This window comes from Malaclemys terrapin, chromosome 6, assembly GCF_027887155.1.
Source record: "Malaclemys terrapin pileata isolate rMalTer1 chromosome 6, rMalTer1.hap1, whole genome shotgun sequence".
Classification (NCBI taxonomy): domain Eukaryota; kingdom Metazoa; phylum Chordata; order Testudines; family Emydidae; genus Malaclemys; species Malaclemys terrapin.
In genome coordinates, this window is record NC_071510.1 from 92,357,269 (window position 1) to 92,369,129 (window position 11,861).

At 46.1% G+C, this 11,861-nt stretch overlaps 1 protein-coding gene across 2 annotated transcripts in view; it reads right to left on the bottom strand.

Moving 5' to 3' along the window:
* Window positions 1-10,212, bottom strand: part of MAST4 (microtubule associated serine/threonine kinase family member 4) — a 414,954-nt gene extending 404,742 nt beyond the window's left edge. For both annotated transcript variants that reach the window (XM_054032193.1, XM_054032192.1), the window contains exon 1: window positions 9,560-10,212. In XM_054032193.1, the coding sequence (XP_053888168.1) occupies window positions 9,560-9,868 (309 nt within the window). In that variant the 5' untranslated portion in view covers window positions 9,869-10,212. The remainder of the gene's footprint in view (window positions 1-9,559) is intronic.
* Window positions 10,213-11,861: the final 1,649 nt, after the last annotated feature.

Consider the following 11,861-nt stretch of genomic DNA (forward strand, 5'->3'; position numbering starts at 1 on the left):
ACCTTCTCATTGTTAAACTAAATAGATTGAGCTCCTCTGAGTCCATCACTGTAAGGCATATTTTCTACTCCTTTAATTATTCTCGTGGCTCTTCTCTGAACCCGCTCCAGTTCATCAACATTCTTCTTCAACTGTGCACGCCAGAACTAGACAGAGTATTCCAGCAGCAGCTGCAAATACTGCACATACTCCACTTGAGGATATTTATTATTTGTGTTAGCATCGCACCTGGGAGCCCCCGTCATGGACCAGATTCCCATTGTGCTAGGTGCTGAACCAACACAGAACAAAACATTTGGTACACATCTCTCCCCATCTTCCTCACAGAGAGCCACTAGAGAGATTTTTGCTTTCACAGCAGTGTGGGGGAGTGGTCTTCCAAGCTAGCCTCTGCCTGCAAAGAAGCTAAAGGCTGAGCGGGAGCAGAGGTGAAGCTCCCACTGTCAGAAAGCCAATTTCCCTATCTGCTCCATGCCAGTTACGCTTTTGCAGAATAGAGAAGGCAGGGCATGCCCAAGTCCTGCTGCAATTGAACTAGAGCCTCCCCACCTCTAGTTGGGTCCTTTATTCTAGAATTTATACAGTACCATTACCATGGTATCAGAGCATCTCCATTCTACAGAGGGCTGACCCCTAAGACCGTTGCCTAATAGCTAGATCCTTGTTTATGCTCCTTGTTCTAATTCACTGTGTTTCCTTGGACAAGTCCCTGAACTGCCATGTTTCTGTTTCTTGCATCTGTAAATATAGGATAAGTACCTTCCCCTCATGCATGACAGGGGGCATTGACTGGGGTTTGTTAAGTGCTTTGCAATCCTCAGAATAAAGACAGTGACCAGATGCAAGTTAGTATTGTTAGTTTCAGGAAGGCAGGCTATGAAACTGCTACCCTGAAGTCCAAATTGAGGTCTGGTCTCACGCTGAGTGCAGACAGTACAAATACCCCTCTTTCTCAACCTGGTCACCAGCAGCCCACCTGTAAAATGGGATTGTGTCACATGTGGAAAAAACCAAAGTTGTGGGTGCAAATGAAAAGCTTCACATAATCATGCAGCCAACTCAGGGACTAACGTAGGTACCCTAGTAGCAGATTAAATTTAGATGTTCACATTTGTAATAAAGCTTGAGGTTGTTTTTTTTAAATTGTAGTTTGTTTGAACAATCTAGAGGGTTCTGGGTTTGTCCAAGAGTCTTGCAACACTGAACTGTAGTTATCCAGAAAAACTATTTTTCCATGGCTCATTCTATGGTGGAGGTTCATATAGTTAATAAGACTGCTGGATGCTGAAGCCCGATCTATAGATTATGTATTAATGATATGGATTACTTAAGAATTCTCAGTGATCACTCAGATGTTACAGGTTCTTATCCCAAGATCAAGCCCAGTATTATTAAAATTATTGTTTAGTTGGATTACTTGCATTACTGCTGAAGAAAAAAAAAAAATGCTAAAAAAATGCTAAAAAAGCTCTATGGACAACAATGGCAATCTCAGCACAATTTCCTCTCGATCGCCAAATAAAAAAAGCAAATTTATGGCCCTTTAATTGCTTCTTTACGATGTAGACAGATTATCTCAAAATCTTGTTTTTAAGACTAGAAATATCAGGCCCTCTTAAGGTCCTTCAGCAAATAAGGAAAAGAGCTAAACAGTTCTGGCACATGAAAGTGTAAACTGAGCTGTAGCTAAGGCTATGTTTATACTACGCAGCTTTTAGCAACACGGCTGTTACACCGCGGCCATGCTACTAAAATGTGCGCAGTGTAGCCGCTGTTTGTCGGCAGGAGCAAGTTCTCCGGTCACGAGTGGTGTTAGCTTTGTCGACAGGAGAGCGCTCCTGCCGACAAAACCCTGTTCACACCAGCGCTTGTCAGCAAAACTTTTGTCTTTTGTGGGGGGGGGGGGGAGTGGAGAAGAGGAGGAGGAGGAGAAGAGGGGGTTAACACCTCTGAATGACAAAAGTTTTGTCTTTCACTTGCCAGTGTAGACAAAGCCTTAAGTGTAAGAATCAGTCTCTTCAGCACTCACACCACTGAGGGGACAGAAGCTCAGGTTTCATCTTTGTGCAGCATCACCAAGAGTCCTCCAAAGTTCTTGACAAGACCTTCAAGCAAAGAAAGGAAAGTACTAAATCCTTCCAATGTTAAAGACAAAATGGAAAAGAGTGGTTTACATGAATGTTGAGACAGTACTATGTACTTAAGAGAAGGTGGTAATAAAGCAAAACATTTTCATTTTTAAATAACTCCACTGAAAATAATCAAGAACTTAGTAGTAGAGCTGGCTGGGAAATGGTGTTCCCATCCTTTGAGAATTTTCACAATTTTGAAAAGTTTCCCATTTCACTTTAGGACAAAACTGAGATATTTCAAAGTTGTTGGTGTAAGAACAGAGAAAGACACCCCACCCCACAGAGCCAACCGTCGGGTTATGGCACTCACCCGAGATGAAGGAGACATGGGAGAACCAGGTTCACATCCCTGATCTCCCTGATTCGGACTTGAAACTATGTTTCCCACATGAGTGCCCTAACAACCAATACAGAGTTAATCTCTTTCTAGCCCAATGAATATTTATATAGACTGAAAAAGTTCCAAACAGAAGAGACCCAAGCGCTGGAGTAGCCAATAGCCTCATGGTTAAGGTAAGATCCAGATTCACAAGTGTTCTGAACAAGGCTGAGCAGGCACTTGAACTTGGCTTGCCCATGTCATCTGCATCTCGGATGAGTGCCATATCCATTGGGCTATGACTATTATAGGGTGGATCTCCCTGGTTTTGAATAGCAGTTATACCCCAGACCAGAGATACCTTCCCAATGAAAGCTTCATTGAAAATGCCCCTTTTCCAGGAAAAGTGTTCAGGTTGATGAATCGGCATTTTCTGACACAAAACTATCTTGTTAAATTCCAGCTCTACCTAGCAGTGAGCATGTATTTCATTGTGGCATCTCTATCTATGACTCTTAACTCACTTTCCAATAATTATGCCGTTCATCTTTGAGCAGAAGAGGTGTTCAGGATGCGCTGCAATGGTGCATGCTCCATCAGTGCCAAAGACTAAAAAGGTATTATTAAAACAAGGCAAGGACCTGTATAATTGGTGTCTCCCACAGACACCTAACCTGTCCATAACAGATGGAGTTTTTATTTTTAAGGAAGTGGGGGAAGAAATAAAGGAACGGCAAAATACCACTACTCCACTTGGTTAGGGAAGAGTGGAATGCCCTGGTGTCAATCATGTAACATCTCCATTGAAAATACTTCAGAGTAGATCATTCGTATTTTTTTAAAAGACTTATGTCACACTCCAGCACAGCAAAACATGTACATTATTCATATTTAAGGATACTAGGATGTTTAAGAGTAGCATAAGCTATAGCCAACAATGCTGCATTAAGAGATGGCAATTTGGAATGACACAGGTACGTACCTACTAGAGCGTTATGCATGCCAGATGACAAATCTACAAAAAATAGTTTACAAACAACTATTTTCTGGGGGCTTTTGCTCCACAATATCAATGGCTTCACAACAGAATCTTGGTTTTCCAGAAAGCCATCTACTCTTGTTCACATTTCTCACATGAAGTCACAATGATTTTCAAAGCAACTGATTTTTATACTGGAACAGACACAGAGGATGTTCAGACAATATTCTGTATAAATCTATTTCACCTCCCCTCCCGCCCCCTCCCCCCCATTCCCCTTCTTCCAGCACCTCAGCTTAACCCTTTGCTGAAGCACAGGCCAGAGCTGTCTTGCAGAGCTTTCTAAAAAAGTTACTCAAAGTTCAACCTCAGGGTTGTTGAATGTAAAACCCGGATAAATGGATGTTCATAGTTCCCAGTCAAAAGAGAGAGCACCATACAGTTCTTAGTAGAACAAAGATTTAATGCATACAAAACACATTGTAAATAGTATAAAATGTTGTAAATAGCATTTGGAATACTAAGAATAACTTTTAAACAAAATCTTTTAGATAGAAGAATCAATTGGTGTAGCTTATACAGACTTTCCCCTTTTGTTTCTCTTTTATGTGCGTATATTTTCAAATATAAGGTTTCAGCACAGCATTTTTATACATTAGCACACACATCAAAACACATTTCCCTCTGATCCTTTCTCAGAGATGATGTCTAAGACTTTAGAGGTAACTATATTATGTAGTGTGTGTCACCTGGACTCTTTGGAGCTGAGAAATGACAGCCTCTTGGTCCTTTCAAACACTTCAGCACCCTGTCCGCAAACAAACAGTCTGGGGAGCTCCACAACTAGCGGCCACTCAGCCCTGGAATTAATAGCTGACTGGTCCTCTCAATTGCAGGGTAGCATATCTCCTCATAAGCCTGGCTAAGTCAGGCAAGAATTCATAAAGTGCTACCCCATTCTCTCTAAAACAGAATCCCAGTTTAGAGCAGAGTGCTAATAACAAAACAAATTCCACAGGCAGTTCCATAAAACACACTGTGGTGGACCAAATATCACTCTAATGGAGGGTTAACCTAGTAAATAAAGCTGAAATAGAACTCAGCTGTATCCAAAGTGGTACAGGGCCTGGAACCCAGCCCTCAAAGCAAACACAATGCTTGGTCCTGTGTCAATCTATACAGGCCTATTTTTAACTCCACTATTTATAACCTTTCCCCAATCCCCTGGCTCTCTGACTGTCTCAACTCTCAGAGGATAACTAAGGTATGACCTGGCAGGTGGGTTGCTCACAATGAAAACTTCTTGTACAGCCTCAGAACAATTAATGAACATATCTACTAACTACCATACCCTGTTCTGGGTCTTTCTAGCTGAGCTGTCCTGCCCTGCCCTCTGCACCTGTGCAAAAAGAGTATCCAACTAAGATCCATGTCTCCTCCTTCTCTTCCCCCTCCTGGAAAAACTAAGGCTATGTCTAGACATAAACCACTACAGCAGTACAGCTGCAACGCTTCAGCGTAGACATTCATTACAGTGACGGGAGGGATTCTCCCATAGCTGTAGTTAATCCACCTCCCCGAGAGATGGTAGCTAGGTCATCGGAAGAATTTTTCCATCAACTTAGCACTGTCAACACCAGGGGTTAAGTCTGCTTCATTACACTGCGCCAAGGTGTGGATTTTTTTCACACCCCTGAGCAACATAGCTGGGTCCACCTAACTTTTTAATGTAGATATGGCCTAAGTCAAATGCTACAGTATAGAGCATGTGGGTTACAATATCATGAACAGAGGAGTGGATCTTCAGGTGACCAGTAAGCAGCAGAAGATAGAGCTGTTTCTTAGTACAGTAGTTTTTCTTCTGTGTCCTTAATTATACAGAACAAGGGACTTAAGATACAGGAATCATGCCAACTGCGGGGGGAAAGCTGTTTCCAAAGAATATATTTCATTGAGTATAAGCAACTCTAAGAAGTCAGTTTAAGTTTTCAGTAGAAACCCAGTCATTTTGGGGTTTTAACAACCTTGAAAATAGAACTCAAATCAGACTGATATCTGAATACCAAGTCTCAGTTACAGAGAATACATTTTTTCCTTTACAACAGTAATTTACCAATTTTCTCATGTAAAAGTTCAATTTAGCATGGTAACAAGGACTGGGTTTGTATATCTGGGAGAAGGTGGCTTTTTCAGAAGCTTTTTTAACCATTTTAGCTAAAGAAAGAAATATTATAAACAGTGAAGTACTGCACTCTTACTTCACTTACTGTGAAGTACTGCACTCCTGCAGAAAGGCTGCTATAGCACTCTGACAAGCAGGAGTGTTCCCAGTTATCCAGGTGATTCAGGAACTCGTAGTAGAATCAATAGCAATTAGCTTCAAATTCAGTGATGATCTCACATTGTATGTAAGCTCAATCTCCAGCAATTCAGTCAAAGTCTGAAAATTGATTCTCCTATAAACTACATGGCTTCTTTCTTGTTGAAAGATAGACAAGTATTCAGAAACAAAATGACTACTCATTGTTGATGTTTGGTACCATTTGTTTTAATAAGTTTAACAAAACAAACTATAAACAACTATGATCCCCTGCTCCCAGCCACTTTCTGGCAGAGAAAAGAGCCGGTGCACGGGAGATGGAGAAGCATGGTGAAAAAGAAAATGGGGCAAGCACTGACTCTCTGGCATTCATTCCTTTCCCTTCAGCCCCACAGAAGCTCCAGGCTATGGAATCATTCTCCCTCTCTCTGGTCCAATGACTATGCAAGAGTTTTAAACAACGTGGAACAGCTTCAGTAGCACAGCCTGACACACACCCAACCCAGGTTACTGGGCAGCCTGGCGGCCCACTCACCTGAGAAGGGAGAAACTCAAATTCAAGTCCCTGCTCCAATTGTTATTTAATTATTCATACACCATGGAACAGTTTCAAGAGTAGAGATTGAGAGAACATTCTGTAGCCCAGTAGTTAGGGCATTCACCTGAGAAACGGGAAACTCAAGTTCAAACCCTTGCTCTACACTGGGCAGATGGGGAATTCATCCCAAGAGAGTCTCCTAACCACAGAGCTAAAAGTTATAAGGAGGGCAGAATTCTCTCTTCCTCCAACCATTTTAGCCTTTCATGTCCTTTGCTTTATATATTTTTTTAAAATACCCCAAAACTAAATGAATGTTTCATTTAAACCTGAAATGTATTTTAAATCAACTTTTTTGATTTGCTGCAATTTTTTGGAATTTACAGTTCAGGGTCAACTGAACACAATTTTTTGTTTTGCACATAACTGCCAAGCTACCAAAAAAATCAATTATTCACCCAGTTCTACTCACAAGCAGCAGGGAATCTAAATCACTAGATATTACAGAATTTAAAAGTTCAAGTTATGCTTATAAAGATAACTTTACAAAAGTGTGAACTGAGGCAGCACGGTCTTCTTGGGCCTGCTGACAGCTATCCTACCTCTCCTGTTGCTCACAGGTTTTCCTAGGAGCTGTATGCACTTAACAAGACTATCACTCTCAAGCACTTCCTTTCCCTGAAACTGAGATTGAGAAAGAGGGAGCAGGAGAGAGAGAAGAAATCTAACCTTCGTACCAAGGCACTATTTCTGCACCTCACTGGCATCCTTCTCTTCCTAACCAGAGGGAAGTCCAGTAAGCTTTTCAAACTCTGACTGTATTTAAAAGTAACAAAAATAAAACTAATGGGACAAGACCAATCAGCATGACTTCCCCAACTATGCAAGCTGTAATGAACATCCAGCTTTTTGAAAAGCTTCAAGTGAGCATGCAAGTCTGTTTCAGAACTCCCGTCTTCTCCACGTGTGGGTCCCTGCATAGAAAATGAAGTCTTAACGTGCCACTTTAAGTGTTTCTTCACTTTGAAATTCAACCATGAGCAATTCTGCTGACTACAGCAAAACTGGTGGGCTAGCAAATGCAAAAGGAGAGCAGAACCAAACAGCAAGTGACCTGGCATGAATAGTGCTACATGGTTGCTAGCAGCCAGGGGAGATAAAATCTTACACATGCAAAAAAGAAGACAGCCTGCGGATAAACTGGCTTTAATGCAGAGGAAGCGGGTGTTCGAACATGTTCTCTGTGGCTATTGCTCCACTTTGTTTATTTTGATCTGCCCTAGAATTATTTAGGGAAGACTGGAGTTTCTAGAAGGGCAGTTAGGCACTCATCTTCCACTGAATTTCAATAGAAGCTTTGTGCCTAATTCTCTTAGGGCTTACTAACATGGTGTTAACAGCGCTAACAGCATTAGCTAAAGGTTTTAACTGGAGTGTTGCCCTTAATCAATTCTCAACCACACAAAAATCTCTAGCTTGAGTTAAGTAGTGCGTTAAACCTGAGCTCCTTAGCTCATTAGGGGTTATGGGTTGAAGCTCAGGTACTACTGATACTTCAGCTAGTAATGCAGTGGGGACCCAGATACTCTGCAACTCAAATGTTATTTCACAATATGCCTGCTCTAACTTCAGTCAGAGGATGCTGTGAAGGCCAAAAGTATAACAGGGTTCAAAAAAAGAACTATGTATGTTCATGGAGGATAGGTCTATCAATTGATCCAGATGGTCCAGGGACTCGACGCTATGCTCTGGGGTATGTCTACATTTCAATTAGGCACCCGCGGCTGGCCTGTTCAGCTGGATCGGGATTGCAGGGCTTGGGCTAAGGGGCTGTTTAATTCGGCATAGAGGTTCAGGACTCAGGCTGCAGCCCAAGCTCTGGGACTCTCCCACCTCACAGGATCCTAGAGCCTGGACTCCAGCCCAAGCACAAGCATCTACACTGCAATTCAACAGCCTCTCAGCCCGAGTCAGCTGACACGGGCCAGCTGCGGGTGTCTAATTGCAGTGCAGACATACCTTAGATGTCCCTAAATCTTCATCTGCCAGAAGCTGGAACTGGACAACAGGGGATGGATCACTTGATAATTGTTCTGTTCATTCCCTCTCAGGCATCTGGCACCAGCCACATTGATCTGGCCCAGTATGACCATTCTTAAGCTCTTATGGGCTAGGCTACCTCAACAGGAGTGAACCTGAGCATAGCTAACTCAAGCTAACATTACAGCGCAGATAAACCCTGGTCAATCCCAGCCATAGCCACAGGAAGGTGTAGGATGAAGTCAGAGAGAAGGTAGCCTGCATCACGATGTTGTGGACAAATTCTTAACAAAAGAAGTTTGTGAGCCACCAGGCTAAGAGAGAGCACAGATTGCCCAGTGACAGCATATAAAACCATAAGATTCCAAACTAGGTATTATGAAGTTCTATGGAACCAGAGCATGCCAATACATATGAATGCTATACAATGCATACAGGTATAGTCCCCAACTCTGAAAACAGTCCAAATGCCTTTAAAATAATTTAAAAATAGGCTATCAATTAAAAAAAAAAAACCTATGTGTATACATCTATCGTCCAACAGATCTGTCTTCACAAACCCACACCATAATCCACAAAGATATGGCATTAGCTCTTCCAGGCAGATTAGTGTCATTTAAGGGCTAACCCACAATTTCCATTTGACATTGAGGAGTTCATTTTATAGCACCGTTATGGTGATTGTTCCTGAGAGGAAAGAAAGAAGGGGGCTGGAGATCAGGAAGTTTTTCCCTTTTTAAAAAATAAACATTTAGCAAAAGGAACAAACAAGAATCCAATGTGGAACAAATCAACCGGGGTAGGACCCCTGTGAACAACGTGCTGGGGAAAGGTTTGCTGGTGAAGCCCTGTCCTGTCTTAGCCCAAGCTCTCCTTTCAGCGGCAGACACCAGCAGGGAAGCAAGTTCAACTCCCCGCATCCATCAAAGCATGCTGCAAACACACCCCCTCCTCCCCAAGTGGTTTCTATCATATACAAGGTTTTCACAGTTTGGTTCAATGGCTCTCAGCATCCCCGCTATACAAATTGTTCCAGCATCTCTGCAGCCAACTGGCCGGGGGGATGCCACCCTGCACGCGGGATCCTGCCGGGAAATCCCCGCAGGAGGAGAGAGCGCTTTTAACCTCACGGCGACACCCCTGCCCGCCGCCACCACGCCCGGCTCGGGAACCAGCCACGGCCACCCCCCGCCTGCACCTGGCCGGGCCCCTTCCCCGGGACTAACCGCACCTCCTCCTCCTGTTCCTCCAGCGAGGCGTCGCTCTCCGGCCGAAGCTGCTGCTGCTGCCCCCCACCTGGGCTCGCCGCCTCCTCGCTCTGCAGCCACCGCCCGGCTTCCTCCCCCTCCGCCCCGCGGGGAGCCGCCGCCTGCTGCCCCGCGTCCGAGCAGCCGCCGGGGCGGTCCTGGGCCAAGCCGGCGTCCCCCTCCTCCGAGAGAGTTGAGGAGCCCGAGGAGGAGCCCGAGGAGCTGGAGCAGGACGAGACGATCCGGCCGCCGCCCCGCAGCCGCTCCGGAGCGGCCGAAACTTTCTCCCCCATCGCCGACAAGTGCCGCGGGCAAACAGGAGCCGCCGCGGTGGGGAACCAGCTCAGTCCCCCGCCGCTGGCGCCTACATGCTCCGCCGGGAAGCAGCCACCCGCCGCCCCAGGGGCACCGCGCGCCGTCCGGGGCAGCAGCGGCTACATGGCGCTTTGGCTGAGACCCGGGGAGTCCCTGCCCGCCGCTGCTGGGGCGCCGCCGCGGCGCGTAGGACCAAGGCTCCGGAGCTGTCGGTGCCAGCGGCGGCTCCTCTCCCAAGCAGCCAGAGACGCGCCGAGCCTGCCGCAGCTCCTGCGAACCTGCCTCCGGGACAGGGGAAGGGGAGACGGGCAGCCCGCGGAGCCAATGGTAAGGACGGCGGTGGGTGGGCCCTGCAAGGATGATTCCTGGGCCAAGAGCCCAACGTGAGCGGCAGGTAATGGGGGGAGGGAGGAGAGGGAAAAGGAGGGATCGAGGCAGGGTAGGAGGAGGGGAGAGAGAGTGGAAACAACCAGCTAAAAAGGAGAAAAGAGGGGCGGGAGAGCCAGAAGATCTGTCTCCTTGCACCTCCGCGCAAGATGCAACGTCTCTGAAGACAGCAAGTTCTTTCAAACCATCGTGCCGCCACTGGGGCTCATTTGTGAACACGGGCTGGGATCTTATCAAAGGAACGCTGTCAACTAGATTATTTATAAACGATATATTAAACTTTCTGATAGAAAGTGAGTGTTCTGATATATTTTTTTAAATCCTTTCAAAATCCCTCTCTGTTGAAGAGCCTTTTTGGCGAGACCCAAACATTCTCAGGCCCATTCCTACACGTCTCTTAGTATTTGGAGATATCCCATCTCCTAGAACTGGAAGGGACCTTGAAAGGTCATGGAGTCCAGCCATCCTTTCCCTCAAATAGTACTGGTGGTGGTGATGATGAGTGGAGCCATTTTTTCAGTGTTATCCTGGGCTTCATGCATTGTCAAATTAGCTAATCAACAAAGAAAAAAATCAATACTTTAAAAGTCTTGATCCCAAGCTCCTTTTCCTCTCCTGTTTCAAGTCTCCCCAAAGCTTAAACCTACCTTGAGCTACTGAGTTTTGAATGGAGCTAAAACTCTGGATGTTTAACAAATGGAGTTTGCAGAACAGACCCTAAGAAAAATGCATCCAAGGACGATGAAGAGACAATAAGCATTATACCTCAACACTGTCTTTTTAACAGAGATACAACTCAGATTAGAAACACAGTTAAACACAGTCTAGAACTGCAGTGTCACCCCAGGATGCTGTTTGGTATATTTTCAGGTGTGGGCATTATAGAACAGTGGCTTTCAAATTTTTTTTGGCAACCCAGTTGAAGAAAATTGTTGGTGCCCGCGACCCAACAGAGCTGGGGATGAGGGGTTTGGGGTGTGGGAGGGGCTCAGGGCTGGGGCAGAGGGTTAGGGTGAGGACTGCGGGGTGGGGCTGGGAATGAGGGGCTCTGGGTGTGGGGAGGGCTCAGGGGTGTGGCAGGGGGTTGGGGTGCAGAAGGGGATCAGAGCTCTGGGCTGGGGGTGCAGGCTCTGGGGTGGGGCTGGGGATAAGAGGTTTGGGGTGCAGGAGGGGCTCCGGGTTGGGGGGGGCTCAGGTCTGGGGCAGGGGACTGGGACACGGGCTTACCTCCAGCGGCTCCCGGTCAGCGGTGCAGCCAGGGTGCAGAGGCAGGCTTCCCGACTGTCCTGGCACCGCGGACTGCATTGCGCCCTGGAAGCAGCCAGCAGCATGTCCAGCTCCTAGGTGGAGGCATGCAAGCAGCTCCGCGTGGCTCTCCCCTGCAGGCATTGCCCCCCACCCCAGCTCCCATTGGCTGGTTCCCAGCCAATGGGAGTGCAGAGCTGGTGCTCAGGCCCCCCCTGCCACCTAGGAGACGGACCTGTTGCTGGCTGCTTCCGGGGCACAGCACAGTGTCGGAACAGGTAGGAACTAGCCTGCCTTAGAGCCAGACAGCACCGCCGACGGGACTTTTAACAGCCCAGT